General features: G+C 38.7%; 1 protein-coding gene across 5 annotated transcripts in view; it reads left to right on the top strand.

The window, feature by feature from the left end:
* The window catches only part of aplp2 (amyloid beta (A4) precursor-like protein 2), an 83,624-nt gene that overhangs the window by 39,445 nt on the left and 22,103 nt on the right, over positions 1–22,076 (top strand). For 4 of the 5 annotated variants that reach the window (XM_057348135.1, XM_057348133.1, XM_057348136.1 and 1 more), the window contains exons 2-10: positions 3,219–3,392; positions 5,259–5,388; positions 13,997–14,109; positions 15,442–15,677; positions 16,936–17,141; positions 17,775–17,942; positions 19,663–19,796; positions 20,978–21,052; positions 21,434–21,592. In XM_057348135.1, the coding sequence (XP_057204118.1) occupies positions 3,219–3,392; positions 5,259–5,388; positions 13,997–14,109; positions 15,442–15,677; positions 16,936–17,141; positions 17,775–17,942; positions 19,663–19,796; positions 20,978–21,052; positions 21,434–21,592 (1,395 nt within the window). The remainder of the gene's footprint in view (positions 1–3,218; positions 3,393–5,258; positions 5,389–13,996; positions 14,110–15,441; positions 15,678–16,935; positions 17,142–17,774; positions 17,943–19,662; positions 19,797–20,977; positions 21,053–21,433; positions 21,593–22,076) is intronic. The other variant, XM_057348137.1, reaches the window with a different exon arrangement.

Here is a 22,076-nt window from a genome sequence, read left to right as displayed (position 1 = left end):
TCACCACTTGATGCCACTAAATTTCAAACACTGGACCCTAAATTTTCAAATGATTTAGAAATATAGTTTGCAGAGAGTGTGTATGTTGTCACTTTCAATTAGTTGTGCATTTTGCTTTCTTTTTTATTTTAGTTCAGTTTTCTTATGATCGTTAAGTTTAATGACTAGTTTGTTTATTATGAAATTGACTTTGTGTTGCAAAACTCCGACGTTTTTCCACACGATCTGTTGCTGCTCGTGTTTTTAGCACAGTCATCAAATTACCCTCCATCACTTGCTACATTGCAGTGTCCAGATGTGATGTCTTAACCCACACAAACACACATGTAGCTCAATTTCTTAATTTTGTTTAGTTTTAAAAACTTTTTAATTTAGTTGATAAATTTAGTTTAGTTTTTTTACTGTGTTGTTTAATTTGCTTTATTGTTTTTAAATGAAATCATTTAGTTTTTTTTATTTTACAATAAAACAAAATAACGTTTAACATAATGTTTTGGTAAACGTTTTTGTAATGTTTATGATAAGAGTCCTGTTTAGCCGTCTGTTTGCGCATACATAAGAATTTTGTTTCAAGTGCAGGTTCTTCAGTTTGCTCTGTCAGAAGTGTGTTTGTGTAAAACTGTCAAACAAACTGAACACATTGGTGCATTGAGACATGTTACTCAACATAAGGAGTTCAACATGTCTGGGCTGTGACCTGACCTCCCGTTCTTCAAACACTTAAGTATAACGCGCCGCCCCTTTAATTGCTCCTCAATTGCAATAATGAAAGATCAGTTTGCTCATATTTTAATTGCGTAATCTCAGTGACATTGATGGTGTGAATCATCATTCCATCCATTTTCATCACAACCGAGACATGTTTGTATAGACCTTTAATGACAGACCGGGCGTAGCTGCTTCCTGTTTCGGAAAAGAGGAAGAACATGGTATTGTGAACGAGACCCGTGTCCTGTCTACAGGAAGGGCAAAGAGGGACACGGCGAGAGGGAACTACGCTGGTTTCATGACGGTGTGGGGGGTTTAGATGAGCTAGTGAAACCAGGTTTGGGCTTTTCTGTGACTCAAAACATAAAATTTGTACAATTTCTGACCGTAATGGCAATAATCCCCCTGATCTGTGTCCAAAACCCCCTGTACTGTGTACCTGAGCCGTGGACAGTAAATGTTTGTAAGCGGGGCATTGCTTTAGTCCCACTGATATGAGCTGTGCAGCGAGGCGGGTATCATCAAACCTAGCCATCAACAGGAAATGATGCGTTTAGGGACTGTCGGACATTTTCGTTTAGTCCCTGGAGCGTTCGGAGCCATTCGAAGAGGCATCCAGGAAGGTCAGGGTGTGTCTTCGGAGGCATGACCGTGTGCTGAACACACACATGGATGGGACAGAAAGACTCTCAATGCAGTGATGCGTGTGTAAGCAAACAAACCAAATCAAATTAAAGTCATTTTGATGGGACCGTGACCCTGGAGCATTGAAATATCTCTAGAGATAATATCTCTTGTACTCTTACACTGTCCTCTCTTGAACATTATACTTACTATGAGAATAGATGTATCTGAGGTCTTGTTTTTAAAGACCCCGTCAAATCGAAATTGGTTTTTGGTTACATTTCGTTTATCTCTGTCAGCTGCTTGTGCTTCTAAAACTTGACAGAATAGATTTGTTTAAAGAGTATAGTCGTTCTCTTCAGGAAAAATGGACCCAAGAGATAAATAAGGGTGTAAAGGGGACGTCTCGCCAAATATGATCTTATATCGATTCTCTTAGCCAGTGATACAATAATGATTTTAAGATATTATGTACCTATTTTACACAATCTTGACTCACAAATGCAACCAAAATATCAAACATGAACATTAAATTGAACTCTCTGAAAATTGCACATGCTGTATCTCAAATTGGGACATCCACAATGAAAAAATACACTTTCATTTTTTTAAACAAAGAAAACAATAATGGAAAAACATCAAGTCACACATGAAATAAAAGTCCTTTAAGGTTCTTTGTAAAATGTGAAATAGGTATATTTACGTCGTATAGTTAGACATAATGATCAATATCGATGTATTGTTACATGTTACAAATTATATGTTTTCTTGGTTGTCACAATTTAGAAATTACAATGTTTTTTGCCTTTTATATTTAATTTTGTGTTTGTGTGTTTGTTTCTTTTTGCATTTATAACATGAAAACCAAGGTTATTTTAGTTTACTAAAATTAAAACTTGGAAAACGTTTCCGTTCATTGAAATCTAATAAAATATTGACCTAAAAATTATGGGAAAAACTTAACTAAAGGAAAAATTGAAATTTTGCCTCAAACACTAACTGAGATAATTTAAAAACACTAAAATTATAAATATAAAACTAAAATGGAAATGAATTAATATTATAAAGCAACATAAAAAATAAACAAATAATAAAATGACAAAAGCATATACCAAAATTGTTAAAACTTTAACTAATATTAACATAAAAACGAATAATCTAAAAATAAAAGCCAATTTAAAATATTAATTAAATGAAATGAAACTAAAATCAAAACTATAATATCTCGAGTTATGTTGCATTGTGGGATACAGTTTTGTGTGCAATGCTGTGTTTACAGCAAATCTAACAGGACATCTGGTTGCTCTGTGTACATAAAATATACGATATATATATATATATATAGAAATATTGAGAAAATGATGTTAATAGCTTTACAAACATATCCATTATATATCGTTTTGTCAGGATGTGACAAAAAGTAAAAGTTTATTTCTATAGCACATTTAATACACACAAGTTATTCAATGTGCTGTACTGACTTAATCAAGAAATGCTTTACAGAAAACACGTCATGATTAGAAAAACAGTAAAATTCCAAAGAGCAAACCTTTTGAAAACTGTAGTTGAATAGTAAACGGAGCTAATAAATAAAACAAAATCTTATTTGTCAAAGCATTTCAGGCTCTAGCTGCTGAAATCCTTCAGGATTAGTCATTAAACGGGATGCGGGTCAGGAACGTGAAAAAAATGGGAAATTAATGATCTTTTTCATCTCTGGGTCAAATCAGTCATTATCGAAGAACTCCAGCATGACGTCTAGACCCCCATGAGTTCCCCATGGCAGGTCTGAACCCGCTAAACGTTTATTGGCCTGTAATGAGAACGGCCATTAACTTCCTCCTCTCGTTCAGTCGCTCACCCGCCTCTCATTTTCTGCTTCACAGGCGCTGGCAGCAAACGCGGGTACCGGGTTCGCGGTGGCCGAGCCGCAGGTTGCCATGTTCTGCGGCAAACTCAACATGCACATTAACATCCAGACTGGCCGCTGGGAGCCGGACCCTTCCGGAACCAATACATGCGTCGGAACCAAAGAGGACGTGCTGCAGTACTGTCAAGAGGTAAAATAATGTTACACGAAGCAAATATTGTTACACAATGCTTTGCTTTTATCCATATGTGCTGTTGCCACTGTGTTATTAAAGCAATAAGTCACTTAAGACTTGTATTACAGTGATTTTACCGCGGTTAAGAGGTTGCCTGTGAAAAGTGGCTTATTGCTTTTTGTCGGCTATATTGTATTACACTACACTTTTGGGGTTAAGCGTCTCGCTCAGAGGTGCAACAGTCATACTTTCCATCTCATAGATTCATAGCTCCATTATCCCAACACCCTCACGTTAATAAATACTAAAAAAACAATATAGCGAACCCAATTCGATCGAATGTCAAATATTGCTGTACACAACAACTCCTTCCCTGTACGTTTTGAGCTTGTGCTTTTAATGGCTTTTCAGAAGAGACTATATCATGTTAGTTAGTTACTGAAGCAGATGGCGTCTGAAGATTGCGGATCACAGCTAGGGATGTGCAGGAATGTTTGAATATTCGATCCGCAATAACTATTCGAATATTAAAAATGCTATTTGAATATTCCTATTTTTCATAAGAATAAAACTGCGTCACCACAAGGTTAAGTTAACTCTACAGAAGACCTTAGAGTTCTCACGTCTTATTTAACGCTTCTTCGCTTCATCTGTAATGATTTTTTTAATGTACAGAAAATATAAAAAAATCATTTGTATGTGTTCCTAAATCTTTGTTCACTCAGATCGCAAGCTAGTTTAAATATTTTAAGTTTACACACCGGATGCCCGGATCGCGTTTTATGCTCGGCTCACATCACCGTATTAAATTGTTTCAAAACTGGTGAGCCACAGAATTCGTTAACATTACTTACATTAGGTATAAAAATACAAATGTAATATTAAATGATTAACAGTAATTCATTTATTACCATAACTTGTTCGGAGCGGTTGTTCTTAGAAAATTCATATTTGTTCGATACAAATATATTAAGTAATGCTAATTTCAACAACTTAAAACATGAAAATGTACATTTCACTGCAACTAATGTTAATGAATTTGGCCTTAACATAAGACTGGCACCTTTTTTCATACCTAAAGAGCCTGAATTTTCCTTCAAAGAAGTTCAAATAGGGTCCTCGCCTTCAGGTTACAAGTAAATAAATTTGCACGGATGCTTTTTTTGTTTGTTTAGAACGCGCTGTGATTCCTTACCTTAGTTGAAATAAATAGGCCTACCTTATTTATTGATGCAAATATAATGCAAAGCTAAACAAGACCGTGAATGACAAAGAAAACTGTATTTATATGCGGTGCTGATCAGCAGGAAATATCTTCCTCAGATGACGGTCACGTAATAAACATGTAAACAAGCACTACAATAGCTCCGTCTTTGTTGCGGGGTATTTTTTAGGATCTTAACAGTCGGCATGGTGGTATCAAGCCTGATTACTTGATTGCTGTCGGCTTGTTAAACAGACTTTCACCAGAGTAAAGTAGACCTATGCTTGTTTTTCTTGTAAAACAAAATAAACATGATAACCATATATCACAGACTGTGAATATACGTTGCGTTTTGTTTTGTCTGTTTTCTTTTTGTATTATACTGTTCTGCGCAGGTTTAAATGCAGTTTTTTTCTTTTTTTCAACATTAAAAAACCTATTTATAGGATACAATATTAATGCATTATGAATCTTTAATGATAATTATAAGCTTGATGTGAAATTGTGACTAAATAAAAACGTAACAAATTACGCCATTATCAACTTAATTTAAATAAATGAACATTCGAATATTCGTTTTTTATGAGCTCAAATATCCGAATATGAAATTATTGAAAAATCCCCATCCCTTATCACAGCCTGGCTCTCTGACTGAAGCGCATTCTTCTTTCGCTCAGATTTATCCCGAGCTGCAGATCACGAACGTGGTGGAGGCCAACCAGCCGGTCAAGATTGAGAACTGGTGTAAGAAGGACAGGAAGCAGTGCAAGGGCCACGCTCACATAGTGGTCCCATACAAGTGCTTGGGTAAGTGGTTTGATCGACAAGGCTTTTGTCTCTGAACGGGCAATTTTCCTGAAAGTTCAATGGGGTTAAAGATGTCATTGTGGAGATGAGACGTGTGAGAACAAAGAACAAAGTGACAGGGTTACGTCTGAACGGGGTAATAAAGATCGTTTTCAAAGCAGACGTTAACCTCAAAGCTTGAATTGGAGCTCAGGTTGCCTTTATGGATCTGTGTTGGCAAAGCATAGCTCTTGTATGTATTTAAAGAAGCACTATTTCAATATTGGCTGTAGCGTTTTATGATAGTACTTGTTGAAAGTAAGTAAAGTTGAAAGTGAAATTTGAAAGCATTTGGTCTTAAGACTGTAGTTCAGTCGCTGCTTTCTGTTATTCTGTTATATACAGAAGGTGCCAGAGGGGCGAAAAGCCAATATTGTGACAGTACTGAATCAAAATCTAATTTCTTCCTTAAGACAGAAGCCATGAGGCTGATGGAGATCCATTGTGCTGTGAGACCGTGCGTGTTATTGTTTTCTCATTGGGTCACTGTAGAAGTCCACTGCAATCCACTGTATCACTACCAGAAGTTCTTACAGTATATCAATTGAAAATGGCAACCCAGTCATTTAGGTCTCTCTCTCTAACAGTCTCTAAGCGTGTTATTTTCTCTGTCTCCTCCTGACTCAATCTTTCCAAACTGTTCAGTGTTACTTGCACTGATATTGTACTGTGCTTCTCCTGTATCTACAGCACCGTGGTAAAAGACTGTAAATACACCGCTTTGTGAGTTGGCAGTCCGAGTCAGATGAAAGCGCTGGAAGTTGAGAAGTAATACAATCAGATCTTTTAATAAAATAATTTAGCTCTTTCCCCACCATTTTCGGTCATTTATAACAACGGTTGACACCTTTTTACTAGATGAGACTATATTAACTGTAACGATAACTGTATAAACTCTTGTGTATGCACAGCCAATGGATAATGGAAGTTAGACGATACAGTTTTTAAAGTTGTAAATATGGATATTTATTTTAATCAGACGCGTCGATTCGCTTCAGAAGGCCTTTATTAACCTCATGGAGCTGTGTCGAGCAGTTTTTTGATGGATGGATGTACTTTTTGGTGCATCGAAATGTCATCCTCCATTCACTATTACCTATTAAAAAGCTTAGTAGAGCCAGGATAAATGGTATTACAACACTGACTGTGTTATGCAAGTCATATACACCTAGTTATGACCAGTGTTGGGTAAGTTACTCTGAAAAAGTAATTAATTACTAGTTACAAATTACATATTCAATAGTGTAATTAGATTACTGTACAAATTACTCTCTCCAAAAAGTATTTAATTACTTATTACTAATTACTTTCTATATACCATATCAACCTTGATTAGAATTAATTCAAGGATAGACTTGAAACGGCTTCAAATAAATTTTAATTCATTCAAATAAATAATAAATAACTACATAAATTATTCCAATAATTGTGAGAAGGATACATTAAAGCATACATTTTAAAGTTAGGCTTATAATTTTGTTGTCTTTCCACTGTTGAATATATAACACAATATTTAGTTAAATTACATCAGAAGTAACTGTAATTTAATTACAGAAAAAAATAAGAGTAATCCCTTACTTTACTTTTTCAAGGGAAAAGTAATTAAATTACAGTAACTAATTACTTAGTAACTAGTTACACCCAACACTGGTTATGACTTGCATATAGTTCAACCAAAAATGAAAATTCCATCATGAATTGCTCACTCTCTAGTTGTTCCAAACCTGTATAAATGTCTTGATTTGGTTGAACACGGAGAAAGATATTTGGACAAATACTTGTAACCAAACAGTTCTTGGACCCCATTGACTACCATGGTAGGAAAAATGACAATGGTAGTCAAAAGTGCCCCAGAACTCTTTGCTGTCCTACATTCTTCAAAATGTCATTTGTGTTTAACAGAACAAAAAAAAATATAAAGTAATTTTTCCTACTATGGTAGACAATGGGGTCCAAGAACTGTGTGGTTATAAGCATTCTTCCAAATATCTTTCTCCGTGTTCATCAGAACAAAGACATTCATACAGATTTGGAACAACTGGAAGGTGAGTAAATGACAGAATTTTTCTCTTTGGGTGAACTGTTCCTTTAAGGGTGAGTTTTCCACTGAACTATCCCTTTAATCTCCCGCTCCAAATGTCATCTCTTTCTCTGTGTGACTATATTTCACTTCCTAGAGAACGAAATCAATTCACGCCCTACATTTGTTCCTCAAAATAGATATACATCACAATACAAACAAAAAAACACAATTGCTACCTCCGACTTAACATTAAAGCGTCATTTAAAAATGCTCGTTTCCTGTTGTTTTTATCCACGTAGAGAAAAGGTTTTCCACGTGTCTCCCGCTCTGATTGCTCCCCTCTTGGAGGAGTTGATTGAGTTGTGCTTTTTCGCAGGCTGAAAAAAGCCATTAGCGCTGCCAGCCGACTGTGAAATGGGCCGACTGTCGGAGGCTTCCCGAGATGGCTGATTTTTGTTGTTGTGTATGTGCGTGCGTGCCGAGCTGACATGGCAGATGTTGACTCTCATCAACTCCGGTTGATTGACAGGGTCGGGCGGACAATGCACTCGCACTCCTTGCGTGTCTGAATGACGACTAGCCAATAGCATAGGTTCTGCACGGCATCTAAAGCTGTTTTCATCTGCGCGGAGCAGCTCCATAGTGTTTTTATCAACTTTTTCCTCCACCTGTGAGTTGCCATGGAAACGGTTTTAATGCTCCGAAGTGGAGCACTACAAATTGGATGAAGATTACAAAAAGAAAAATGAAACTGGCAAACCATGAGGTTTTTTGCCTCATCGTTTTCTGTCACTTCACAATCGGGTTTATTGAAAGGCAACAAGCCCGTAAAATAAATCAAAATCCTCAATATTCTCAGCTTATTTCTTGCTTATTTTAATGTGATGTGTTTTGTTTTATTGGCTCCAGATGAAAACTAAACTAGACAATTCGGACTGCACAGTTTGGGGTACATGAGGTGTCACGTCTGCTGCAAAAATGGTGCAAGAAAAATGTTATTTAGGGTCAAACAAACTTATTATATTACGCAAATCCGACTAAAATATGTGTGTTTTGTGTTATAGTCAAGCACTAGACATATTATGTCTGGCAGAGCAGCCTCTGGTGTATACGATTTTTTTAAACCTTGACTGGAAGTCGGTACTTTGGAGAGCCTCGGATCTGTTTTACCTTGTACTCTCACCTCTCCGCTGCCTCTGGGGCTTATCACGGTTATTAATGGGGAGATTTCATTGTGATTCAGCAACATTCAGTCCTCTGGAGTTTAATTAAGGAGAGTGATTTGTGTTGGTGGTGTAATGCGTGACATGAGCGGCTCTTCTGCGTCTGGCCCTCAACCCTCACCGCAACATGACTGCTGCGCCCTGTCGGGAAAACCTCAGAGACGCCGGCAGATATCATGTTTGATCTTACAAGATTGTGCAGATTTGCAATTTGTTACGTCAAAATACTTCTCTGGTGTGTGTTCAACATGCCAGTTCTCTTTTTTTTAATTAGGGATTTTAAGAAACATTAGATGTTTAGTATTATTTACTGTTTACACTTATAGATGGTTTTATCGAACGCACGCACCTGGCCCGAAGTTAACTTCCGGTCTGTGTTTGTTTATTGGTCTGGCTAGTGGATAATAATATTAATATTTTATTTCATTTATATTAATATTAATTTGTACATTTTATTGTATAATCATTTTATTTAATACAAAATTTGTTGAATGGGTCGTGTAACTTTGTAAATTGGCAAACTATTTAGCCTAGGCTACTAAAACAAACACCAAAACTTAACATGAACTGGTAAAAATTATGCAAGCAATTTATGCAAAAACACAATGGAAATCTGGCAGCCTGCACGTTTCTTACCTTGACCACCTTTCTTCCATATACAAAATATGAAGCTATGTCATCAACCCTATCAAATACAAAAGACAAAATACTATTTTGTAATTAAAACACGTATTTAAAATACATGTATCATAAATACTGCGGCATGCGCAGTAAGCTTTGTTTATGTTGTTGCTTTGAAACTGTCTTTTGACAGTGCTCCAGTCAAGCAGATCTGATCATTATCCAATCAGAAAGCGGCGCTTTTACATACTGTATATCCTCATAAAACACGTTTTGGATCTTTCATCTTTTTCTCTGTGCAGTATTTACATTGAATCTTGACAAGTTAACATCGCTGGAGAGCAAACCTTTATGTGAAACTCTAGGGATTCTTTTAAAAACCATCTGCAGTCGTAAAGTGTGCGTTGCATTTTAATGCGAAGGGTAAACGGGGCATGTAACTCGTTCAGCATCAACGATCATGAATGCCTCAAATTGTGCATCTTCGGCTGTTGCTTTACTACAGAAGACTTTGATTCTCATCCGGGAAATCAAAAAGGGGAACTTTCTGAAATGTGCTTTGGTGGAGGGACATGAGCCGTATCTAAGGTCCAGTATTTTAGAAGGACTGATTCGGGCCGGCGATCAGACACCCAGAACACATATTGGCAGACGCATAGCAACACCCCGAGCGATAGACCTAAAATCTCTCCAGATTTGAACAATACTTCATATATTTCCTATTTTTCTTTTGTTCTAGATTCTAGAATGATTAAAAAAGTAATTTTCCCCCAATTTAGAAGGATGATCTGAATAGAACATGTCCACTATGAATTGAACACATAATTGTGATTGTGCTACCACACAATTTTGTCACTGTGGTATACCACACCTTTTTTTTAATGTTGCGCTTTGATCCACTTGAGAGAGTGAAATTGCCCATTGGTTCCATCTTTGGCCCATATTTTTACATTTGAAAGAATTTTCAGTGATGATATACTGTAACTTTAAATCTTTAACACAATTAAAACCAGAATAATATTGGCCTGACCTGAATATCTCAATTTTTTCTATCCCCACTAGTTCTTTGCTCTTTTCACTTACAAGCCTGGCTAATTATTTCCGTCAAATTTGACAGTTTACAGTAATTCTCTCTGTAGTTGCAGCAGTGCTATTTCAATACTCCAGAGGAGAACTGGCTCTCCGGTTGAGTCTGGTCTTTCCCAAGGTTTTTTTCTCCACTCTTATACGCATACATATATCCATAGTGGAGTTTTGGTTACTTGCCACCGCTACCACTGGGAGACTGCGGCCTTTGCTTAATCCATAAATACACTGTAAAAAAAATAAAAACGGATAAAGTACTGGCAGAAAATGACCAGTATATTTTCCTTTATTTTACAGACAATTCCATTAATGCTAAGATGTCATTTAATGCAGTGCAAAATGTCAAATAGAGGTAAAACAACTGTAAAAATGAATACGGAAAATTCCTTTGTAAAAATAAGGCAAAATATACTATATTAATATGGATTTTTTTAGAGTGTATAAACAATTTGTTTACGTCAACTTATATGCTCGTTAACATACCTTAACTTTAACAAATATATTCTTTCTTCACGTTTTGTTATTTCAAATTCTTCTGCTATGTTGTAATTTGAGGTTTGTCTTGACAACAATATTTAATATAATATACCTAAATTAAACAATATACTCCAATTGAATAATGGACCGATAAGTTTCATCAAGTTGCAGTAATACCATGTATCATCGTAATACCATAAACTGTCTTTACTTTTTTCACTCAAGTACTACTATTATATATTTCAATTATGATGTATGTAAAGCTGCTTTGCAATAATGACATTATGAGAAGCGCTATATAAATAAAATGGAATTTAATTTCATTGAATTATCTCAATATCTGATATTCAATATTTTGCCCAGCACTGCAGGCACTCATTTTCTTAAAAATCTACTTTAGTATTTCATCTTGCACTCATTTATATTTAAAGCCGTATTCTCCCGGTGATCTGAATAGAGAGCAAGTCATAGACTGCAGTAATTACTCTGCAAGAGAGTTTTAAGAGGCGTTCTGGACAAGAGAGAGCGGAGCTCATATTCGATCATTAGCTCTTCACTTTCAAGCATCGGCTCGCTTTTTTCAGTTCGGGCTGAGGTTAATTCCTAATGGGCCGTCAGCAGATGTTTTCTAGTATTTTGTTTGGTTTGCTTTAGTGCTGACCGCTTCTCTCTTTAGCCCTAATAGGCCTGAATGATACAAAAATGGCGTAGTGCTGAGATAAACGGCTCTTTAGCGGCGCGGGTTGTGCTACATCAACAGCAGTTCTGCTTCACAGAAACATCAGCAATGTTCAGCTCCAAAGGTTACGCTGGTTCATCTCCTGAAAATGGACAGAGGCAGACGGATTCCAGCGTGACCCAGCGTTTAGCAGATATAGCCGGAGATAAAAAAATTCGGAGGAAGATTATACTGCGTTTAATGTGTAATAGTTATAAATCTTTGATGCAGGACTGGGGCTGAGCAGAGCAACTGTGCTATAAACTATGAAGTCGTGCGCTGCTGCCCTGTGTGTGTCGTTCTTCTTTATGGCTTTTTTTCTCCCTTTGTGACCGTTACCGATTGTAATGCTTTTCTTTTCATTGTTGGATCATCTGAGAGCGCTTGATCACGGCGTGCGCCCGCAATTTGCCATCACATGTCGAGCGCTTTGCGTCTGCCCAATCCACGCGCGGTTATTTAATAAAAAATGGAAAAGAATGCCCAAATGAGTCATTCCACATAACGTCCTGCTTTTTTGTGCGTTTGAAAGCTCTTTTATGTTTTTGCTTTCATCCAAGTCGCGCTTTTTTTTCCCTCTGACCTGAATGTATTAAATATTACAGGAAAGTTATTGTAAAAATGTCCTATATACTCCAGCCGTAGATCGCATTACCGCATGTGGAGCTCCAGAATAGACGAAAACACCATCAAAAGTAGTTCAGACTCTTTCTGGATAGTTAAAGAAATATTTTAGTTATGCAAGTTTGCCGCATTCACCAAGTTAAGCTTTCATCGCATTGATGTCATGTGTAAACAATGCTGTTTGAGATGTTTATGGTTGTATAATGCAGGTTTTTCTCTCATAACACGATATCAATGAGACCTTGTTTATTCCAGCCGCACAGCCTCGCAGAAGCTGCCAGGATTTATTTTTCACTTTTTCAGCTGTAGCTGGAAAACAAATAATGTTATTATTGCTGAATCACACGCGCTGTTTTTCCGTCGAGCCGGTTGTGTTACAGGAATTTTCCTAGTTTGATACGAGCCGTATTGACAGCACCTGTGACTTACTGTCCATTACCACGAAAATGATTCGCAATGTAAAAACGAGCAAACGTAATTTACAGTAATGGGCTTACAATGGAAATCTATGTAAGGCACCAGGATATTTGATGAAAAATACACAGATTTCGAAATAATCCTGCAAACCTTACACGGTATGTAAAATAACTTGTACATGATGCTGTATCTGCAAGGATACCGGAAAGAACATGTTTACATAAAGAAAAACCCAAACACGGGATTTAAGTTATCGAGACATAGAACAGTTTGTCCCGCCGTACAGCGCAAACTACAATAATTTTAAGCCCTTGAACAGAAAAGTAATGTATGAAGGTTTAGTCGATTTGATATCATATCTGTTGTTCGTGGTCATTTGCAGACGTGTTGATGTGTTTTGGGTTTGACAGTGTGTTGAGTCATCGGCGGCTCTGCTGCAAGGACAGGCTTGTTTGGTTTGTATGAATAAGATCTCTCAGCTGATCTATTGAATTATGTAAGGGGTTTAGTTGATTTGCGCCCTGAGGGCCGACGGGCCTGTTTCCAGCAGGAATGCGTGTGCGTTTCGAGTGCGTGCAGGGTGAGCGAGCCGTGGTTCGAAGAACAGCTGTGTTCTCTGCTATTTCCAGATCTTTCCTCCAAACCCTCTCATTTTCCAAAACACTGCCCTTTTCTTTCCCTGCCCTCCTCTCTCCGGCTCTCCGGATTCGGGCTGATTTGGCCCTCGGTCTGTTTCGTGGTCAGGACCAAATGAGCAGTTTGTGGATGTTCAAAACCCTCTGCTTTTTGTGAAGACACTTCACAAAAGCAGAGGGTTTTCTCTCTCGCTCCCTCGCTCTCTCTCTCTTTCTCCCTCCCTCCCTCTCTCTCTCTCTCTCTCTCTCTCTCTCTCACTCTCTCCCTCTCTCCCTCCGAGGTCAGATTGGCCTCCCAGCCATCCTGAAATCAGCTCTGTAATAACTCTCCTGCATATGGCACACAATCCCAGACTGGCCCATTTCATGGCATCTGAGCTACTAAGCCGCCACTCGCTCCGAAACGCCCTTTGCTGTTTTCAAAATGAATCCTAATTCTGTGCTACAATTGTCATATAATGAAATTGCAATACGAGACGTCTCTCTCTCTTGCTCTCTTTGTGTGATGGGCTGTATGAATCCGATCTTTGTTCCGTCTCCTGATACTGACCAGATGTCTGTTCAGATGTCACTCGCCCTGTTTGTAATAGGCTCATTATAAAAAGGCCATGTGTTGATGGCCGTAAATTTGCAATCTCTTTGCTGGACAGGTAATGTTCTGCGGTCTGCATCGTTCCTGCAAATCAGCTGCACGGTAGAGACGTACCTTTGCCAATGGCGTGTGCGTTGTTTTTGTTTGTTTCAGTTGGTGAATTCGTGAGTGACGTCCTCCTGGTGCCAGAGAAGTGTAAATTCTTCCATAAGGAGCGTATGGATATGTGCGTGAGTCACCAGCAGTGGCACGGCGTAGCTAAAGAGGTAAGTTTATAATCGTACATACCACTAATAATACACAATAATACTGCATCTAAACCAGACACGGAGCAACAGCTTTCAAAGATAATGGATGTTAACAAGATGCACCAAGGACATTACTATGAATAGGGAAGGAAGGCATCTCTCAATATGGTTGTGTTCTACCGTGTTGTGAATTCTAGTGTGTATACGCCCTTATTCTCCCTGATGTACGCTGGAGTCCTCACATTTACTCCGATAATCAGATCAGATTCTGCTGTAATGCTGCTGATCTCCAGACCTCTGCCATCACACACACGCACACTCCTGCATCGCTTGCCAAATGCCCTTCTGAACCGATCGCTTTACACTCTCATCTCATTTTTGTTGTCTCCCGTTCTCATTTTATTATCCGTATATTAAATTCAGAATTACTGCAGTCTTATTTGACCTTTTGTAATTGCTCGTTCTTGCACGTCCACCCCTTCACGTGTGATTCAGATCGAGTCATCCGCACTTTAAAGCTGATTGCACACAAGCCGCATACACGCCATAATGTTTGGGGAATGATAACCGTTTATTTGCTGGAGTGAATTCCTTTTAAGGAATACTTTAATACTTTAAAGGAGTAATAGCACTACCCTGAACCATAGCGATGCTTATGGCTGTGAATGCTGACAGGGGTACGTTTGGTGCTGCCTGACTGTTGTGTTTCCAGCGATTCTCACAAAATATTGGTTGCAAGATGTCAAACAAATTAATAGTTAAAATACATAATCGTTTCTTTTTCTAATAGTTCATTTTCACAAGTTCTTTTTTTAGCATTAACTTACTAAAAGCAGTAACTTTTACTGACAGGTTAACACAGTTTTGAGCATTATTACAAAAAAGGCCTTAGTCTCATTACCGTAACCATTTAAAAACTGTCAACCCGATAGCTAAAAAAAATAAGAAGCTATAATGCCCAAGCAAGTTTTATTAATCATATATCCTTATAATTACAACATATAATGCACTCACTCACACTTGGGACATGTTACGGTAATGATAATTTCAGCAGAAAAATCTATAAAATACAAAAATAATTCATTCATTCGTTAAAAATATGCTTTGTGCATGGTAGAGAACACAATTATGTTTATTATGATCACTTGTTGTATTTTATAATTAAAGCTTTACATCTTTATCTTTGTTCAGCAGTTATCGGTGATTGGTATGATTAAGATTTCATGGTCTCTCTCTCTCTCTCTCTCTCTCTCTCTCTCTCTCTCTCTCTCTCTCTCTCTCTCTCTCTCTCTCTCTCTCTCTCTCTCTCTCTCTCTCTGTCTCTGTCTCTGTCTCTGTCTCTCTCTCTAGGCCTGCTCTAAGGGAAACATGGTCTTGCACAGCTATGGCATGTTGCTGCCCTGTGGCATCGATAAGTTCCACGGCACTGAGTACGTCTGCTGCCCGTCTACCCGCCCTGAGGTGCCCACTCCCCCAGTCTTGCCCTCTCAGGAAGTAGATGAGGAGGATGATGATGAAGATGAGGAGGTGGAGGATCCTGGCGTTGATGAAGATGATGATAATGATGATGAAGCAGTAGAGAAAAGGTAAGGTTGTGTTAATGCGGATGCACCATTTTTTATTTTTTTCCTGACCGTCAGCCGACACTCATTAATTGAAGATGAATTGATCACCGATAAGATTAAATTGTTCACCTACATTTTAATTAAATTAGAATAGACGTGTCTATTCTATTTTAATTGAATGAAAATGTTAATATTTCATTAAAATGTAGTATGTCTTGATCATGTGTGAATTTGTTAATGTTATGCTGTTTTTACATGATCGAGACCTAATAAATAACATCCATTTTACTGTTTATACAGTTTAAAATGAGCAGTTTTAGAAATTTTCGATATGTCTCTCATTTACTGTAATGGCATTTGTGTTTTCTGCCTCTTATCGGCCACAGTGCCTTTTTACTATCGTATCGGCCATTAAAAAAATTAAACTACTAAACTACTTTTTTAAATATATTTTTTTAACAAATAGTATTAACTTATTAACTTAATTATTTTCATCAAAATAGAAATTATTGCTTGAAATGAATTGACGGTTGCACAGTTTTCATGTTATTGACTTTTGTTTTACATTATTACCAAGAAACAACACAATGCAATATTATATTTTGGATGTTTATGTACCTCCACATGCTTTCAAACATTTTTTACAATTGAAGTTTAATGTGTATTTTGTTTTCAAAACTTATCTGTTTTTATTCGTCAGTCACCTAATTGAATTAGTCAATAAATTTGCTGTAAACATCCGTTTCAGTGATGGTCAGATAAAAAACACTCCTGAAGTTCACCAAAGAATGATGTATTAGTCTGACTGTGAGCTGTCATATCTCATCACAGCTCACTGAGTTGTAGTTGAAAAATCTTGTGTGTGTTTATGTGCACTGTGTGTGTGTGTGTGTGTGTGTGTGTGTGTGTGTGTGTGTGTGTGTGTGTGTGTGTGTGTGTGTGTGTGTGTGTGTGTGTGTGTGTGTGTGTGTGTGTGTGTGTGTGTGTGTGTGTGTGTGTGTGTGTGTGTGTGTGTGTGTTGACCATCTGGATCATTTTGAATGCCATGCCTTTGACCTCTGACAGCTGCTCGATTCGCTTCCATAAATCATAAAACCTCCAACCTGTTCTCCTCCCCTCCGCCTGTTTCCTCGGTTTTCCTTCCTTCTCATCTCGCCTTGCTCTTGCGTTTCCTTGCCTTTTTTCCTGACTTAGCCCTTTGTGTTGCAAATAAAATGAAATGTCTGTTGCACTGGACAAAATGAAAACCGAAAAATAAATCATGTTGTTTTCACTTTAGCGAGCCTGCCGCCATCAAGCCGCGCACTCGGGAAGACACCGCTGATGATGAAGACGAGGAGGAGGACGACGGCGAAGAGGCAGACTACCATTACGCGTACGAAGATGAAGAAGATGACCGAGATAGTGAGGAGGGCGACGTAAAGGAAGACAAGGCCACCGTCCCCGAGAGCCAGAACGAGGACAAAACTCCACAGGAGGAGGAAGGTTAGTACAACGCGGTTTCCTTTTTTCCTTTTGTCCAGTTATAGCCGCTCATCTAAAGCGAATGTCTGGCACAGCTCAGTCTAGAGGTTTATGGGTATTGACTTTTCCATGTTATTTGTGAATGCGAGTATAAATTGTATCTTTTGGATTGGACATCCTACAGAGTGCAACAGCAGGGCTCGGGAGGTAAAAATCCCATTTGTTTTCTCTGTAAAGTAATTGATTTTAATCAATAGCGAGTAAACCTTTCGAGATTATTAGTGATGTTTAATGCCTCTGTGGAAGCTACAGACTTTTTAACTTGAATTAAAAAAGTGTGTTTAATAGCTGAATTCCTCGTGTACTACACCACCCATAATCCTCAGGGACCGATCCACCAATCAGAGAATGATAGTTTTATAATTAAAAACATCATTTTGAGCTTTAAATCAAAATTTGGAAAGTATTAGTGCTACTTATTTCTCATGTTTTTCAATACTCTCAAGGAGTAAATAAATGGGAAAAATCCTTTCGAAACCCAAACCGCTGGAATGGTCGACGGTCACTGTTGCGCTCTGTAGTTCAAGGGCTTTACTGTTTGCTGCCCCCGGTGGCTGGAGGCTCTAACTACGCCTCCTCCTCGTCCTGTATTAGCTGTGTGTTCTCTGGAGGCGGAGACCGGCCCCTGCCGCGCCTCTATGCCGCGCTGGTACTTCGACATGCAGCAGAGGAAGTGTGTGCGCTTCATCTACGGAGGCTGCGCCGGCAACCGCAACAATTTCGACTCGGAGGAGTACTGCATGGCCGTGTGCAATCGTCTGAGTAAGTCGCCGAGGACTCCGCCCTCTTCTGCCACGCTGTGCTCCTCCCCTTCTCTGTCTCACACAGTGTTAACTCTACACTAACTGTGACATTTAAAACAGTGTTACGCATCAAACGCTTTGACAGAAATATGCAATTTCATGCAGTTTTGTATATACAGTAAACATTGAGCAGGATTAGAAAGTGTTTGTTCTGAACGTAACCTTGTGCAAGGAAAGATCTGATTGGATGAGACGCGTTTTAAACTGTTGCAAAATTATTATTTCGTGATCACGCATTTTATATTGATGCGCTAAAAACTGCAATGTTGCTGAGCAACTGTAAGGGTCAGGCATATATTAACTGTATTTCATATTAAAGGGATAGTTCACCCCAAAATGGAAATTTTGCCCATACGTTATTCCAAACCTGACTTTATTTCTTCTCCGGAACACAAAAGAAGACATTTTGAAGAATGTTGGTAACCAAACAACATTCACCCCCCTTGAATTCGATTATATGGACACATGGAGACATTTCTCAAAGTATTTTCTTCAGCGTTTCACAGAAGAAAGAGTCATATATGACAGAATTAAAAAAATTTAAGTTGCTGTCAAAGATTTGACTATGTTAAGGATGGTTTTTCTGTCACTTCCTTCTTGCTCAATCTTTGCTGCTTTTCTTCTTCTTTCTAATCGGTTAATATTCACGATTCATGTAGGAGTGGACGCCTGCATCCTCCTTTCTTCCGGCAACATGAAATGATTGATTTAACGTGATGTTTTTCCCATGTTATCTTAAACGCTAACGACAGCTTGTGTCATTGTTGTCATCATGCGCTGCTGATGTCCCCTTTTGTGCACTGCCTTATGGGTAATCAAGTCAGTCTTGTCTTCCGTATCCAGACGCCATCTGAATTTAGCTCGTATCTTGATCACGGTGTGCAGTGCCGTGCCGTACATTTTGAGATAAATGCTAAAGAGAGCAATCCTGTCAGAAGAGAGCTATTCAGAGGGAAGGATGAAAGGAATAAGACATGAAGGATTGTCTGATTCTTTTACAATCGGAGGGAATTATGAAGCCGACTGTGGGAAATTTATTCTTCACTTTGGTCTGCTCTTGGTTTTTGGTCTGTGTTGTCTAATGTTCCTCTTTGCTCCCTGACCTGTCTCTCTGTTTCACGTCTGTCTGTAAACGCACGTTTTTGTCTCTACTTTGTTCCAAAACCTAGTGAGCTCCCCTGCTCTCTCCTAACCATCATGAAATAACCTCATCCGTAACTAAATAAAAATGCCCGTCTTGGGTAGAAACTTCATAAACTATCACAGAGTAGCGCTCATCTTCTGACCGTTCTCTGATAATTATTCAAAATATTACATCACCTAATTAATATTCATGAGCCAAGTTGATCCAGTTTGACCAATGCAAGGGTAGGCAGCTCACTACACTCTTAAAAATAAAGGTGCTTGAAAGGTTGTTCACAGCGATGCCAAAGAAGAACCATTTTTGGTTCTACAAAGAACCATTCAGCCAAAGTTTCTTTAAAGAACCATCTCTTTCTTACTGATTTTTTCGCCACGAAGAACCGAAAGGTTCTTTGGATGTTAAATGTTCTTTATGGAAACCAAAAGGTTCTTCTGTGGCATCAAAGAACCTTTTGAAGCACCTTTATTTTTAAGAGTGTAGGTTTGGGTTATGTGCGCTTCATTTGTTTATATTCTCTCTTTTGTCTCATCCGCAGCCGTGCCGCCCACCCCTCCACCCACAGATGACGTGGATGTGTACTTCGAGACCCCAGCCGATGATAAAGAGCACAGCCGCTTCCAGAAGGCAAAAGAGCAACTGGAGATCAGGCATCGCAACCGCATGGAGAGGGTGAGAGATGTCACGTCTTACGTTTTGCAGATGGCTGGCTGGAATTGATCATTTGCATGAAAGCAAAGTTGACGCTTTTTGCTTCTTTAAATACAACATGGTTTTATTGTGCAATGTATTCTAATAGAAAATGTGTCTTCAGAGTCAACCATTAAAATGTAATAACTACCGTAGCCTCAGGAACAACTTTGAACACGAAACAACCAAGTCACCAAGTTCTTACTTTTTAACCCAAGCATGCGACCCTCAGACATATAGAGGGTGTATAATATTCCATGTCTGATCAATTTGTGATGAAGAGAATAAAGTCTTGTCAAACTTGATGTATGTCAGCGCACATCTATGGATCGATAGTTCATGGAGATGGATGGGTTTTAAGAGGTTATGTACATGACCATAGCTATAGTAGATGCCAAAAGTGATATTCGGGAGGGCACATTTGTATAATATTTCTTTTTAAGGCTCGATAAAACCATCTATGATGTGATTGTGAATGGTACAAAATTGACAAAACGCTAAACTTTTTTGCAATTTATTAACTTATTTATTGGACATTATTATTTTATATCTGAGAATATGGGTTTTATTTGAATTCACCTAAAATGCATAGAAAAAGCCTTCGGTTAATAAAGCAAACATTGACTACAAGTTTATGTATGAAATATTTGTTGACCCGCTCTTGTAGTAATGTATTGTAGCCATTCTCCTGAGCTATGTCTTGATAAACTTTACGGTGTCATTTTATTGCCCAGCCTCCTTTAATTCCTAAAATTATTGGAGCTAAGCTTCAGTTTTACGCTCCAGACAACTATGCAACATGAATACAACATTTTTAATGCATCTTGAATAATATATTTGAACAAAAAGTAGACGTCTGTTGTCCCAAGATGGGTATAACGTTTTGGCTGGGATTGTGTGTGTCTTTAAAGTTGATTTGTTCTCCGTTTTCCTTTGGCATAGCTATTAAAAGCAAGAGTCTGCTTATTGACAAGCTTATGACAGAAAGTACGTCACATGGGCTTTTGGGTAGTAGTCAAGCTCGACACAAGGGTGCTTTTAGGTGCATCGGGGGTGCTCTTGAGCACCCTTTTGAAACACAAAAAGACCAAAGATCTACATCATGTGACCATTGATTAGACACCGTTCGGTCTTCTCACTTTTGTTACCCGTGCCATGTCCAGGTGAGGAAGGAATGGGAGGAGGCTGAGAGTCAGGCCAGGAGTCTGCCCAAAGCTGAGAGACAGACACTGATTCAGGTAACCTTCATTCCCACACCTGTGTTGTAACTGTTTTTCATGGGGTTTGTTTGTGAAGTGAAGCTTGCCAAGACGGGCGTCGCTGTTGCTCACACTCATGCTCCAAACCCCTAAACCTTGATATTAACCGTTGCCATGTTACTTGTCCTGCAACAGACATGAATGATACTTTCAGGAGAGACATGCTATTACTAATGATTGCTTATTAGATTAGTTTTGGCTGGCTGGCTGGCAGGCTGATAAAAAAATGCAGAAGTTTTGGCTGTTGATGATATTCGCAACTGCATAGCAACGCCCTGTCTGATTCCCATCGACAGCACGGTGTCGTGTTTGTGAGTTTCGCAGTTTCTTCAGGAACGGTAAAGATTGTTTTCGTTGCAGCACTTCCAGGCTACGGTGGAGTCTCTGGAGGAGGAGGCAGCCAGTGAGAAACAGCAGCTTGTGGAGACGCACCTCGCTCGGGTGGAGGCCATGCTGAACGACAGACGCCGTCTCACCCTGGAGAACTACCTAGCCGCCCTGCAGGCCGACCCACCGAGGGTGAGGCGTCGACACGCACATACAGTGACCTAATGTTTGCTTTTGGAGGGCGCTAGCGTTACCAAATCCCTCCCAGTATACAAACCTTTTCAATCATTGCGGATCGTGAACGATCATGTGATAAATGTTTGCTAAATGTAACCCAATCACATCGAGACAAAAGAATTTATCTGGGCGTGCCAATGTGTTTTGTTTCAGCATTTTGGCTTTGGCAAATGTACATTTTGCTCAACTTTAGTATAAGAATACCAAGTGTTACGAAAAACCATTTTTTGACTCGTGACTAATTTAAAGTACTTAAGAATTGATCTCATCTGCTTAAGACCGGATTACTCCTCTCATACTTCAGTCTCTGATGGACGATGGTTCCTCGCTGCAGTGTGATTGAATGATCTGAGATGACCTGTGCTCTATTAGCCTGCTAAACGCTCGTAATAGGGATGGCTGCTTCACTTACTTAAGATATTCATTTGTCTCGGGCACA

This window comes from Triplophysa rosa, linkage group LG12 (genome assembly GCF_024868665.1).
Source record: "Triplophysa rosa linkage group LG12, Trosa_1v2, whole genome shotgun sequence".
Lineage (NCBI taxonomy): Eukaryota > Metazoa > Chordata > Actinopteri > Cypriniformes > Nemacheilidae > Triplophysa > Triplophysa rosa.
Note: the sequence above shows the minus strand (reverse complement) of the source record. Positions and strands in the feature narration are given on the sequence as shown.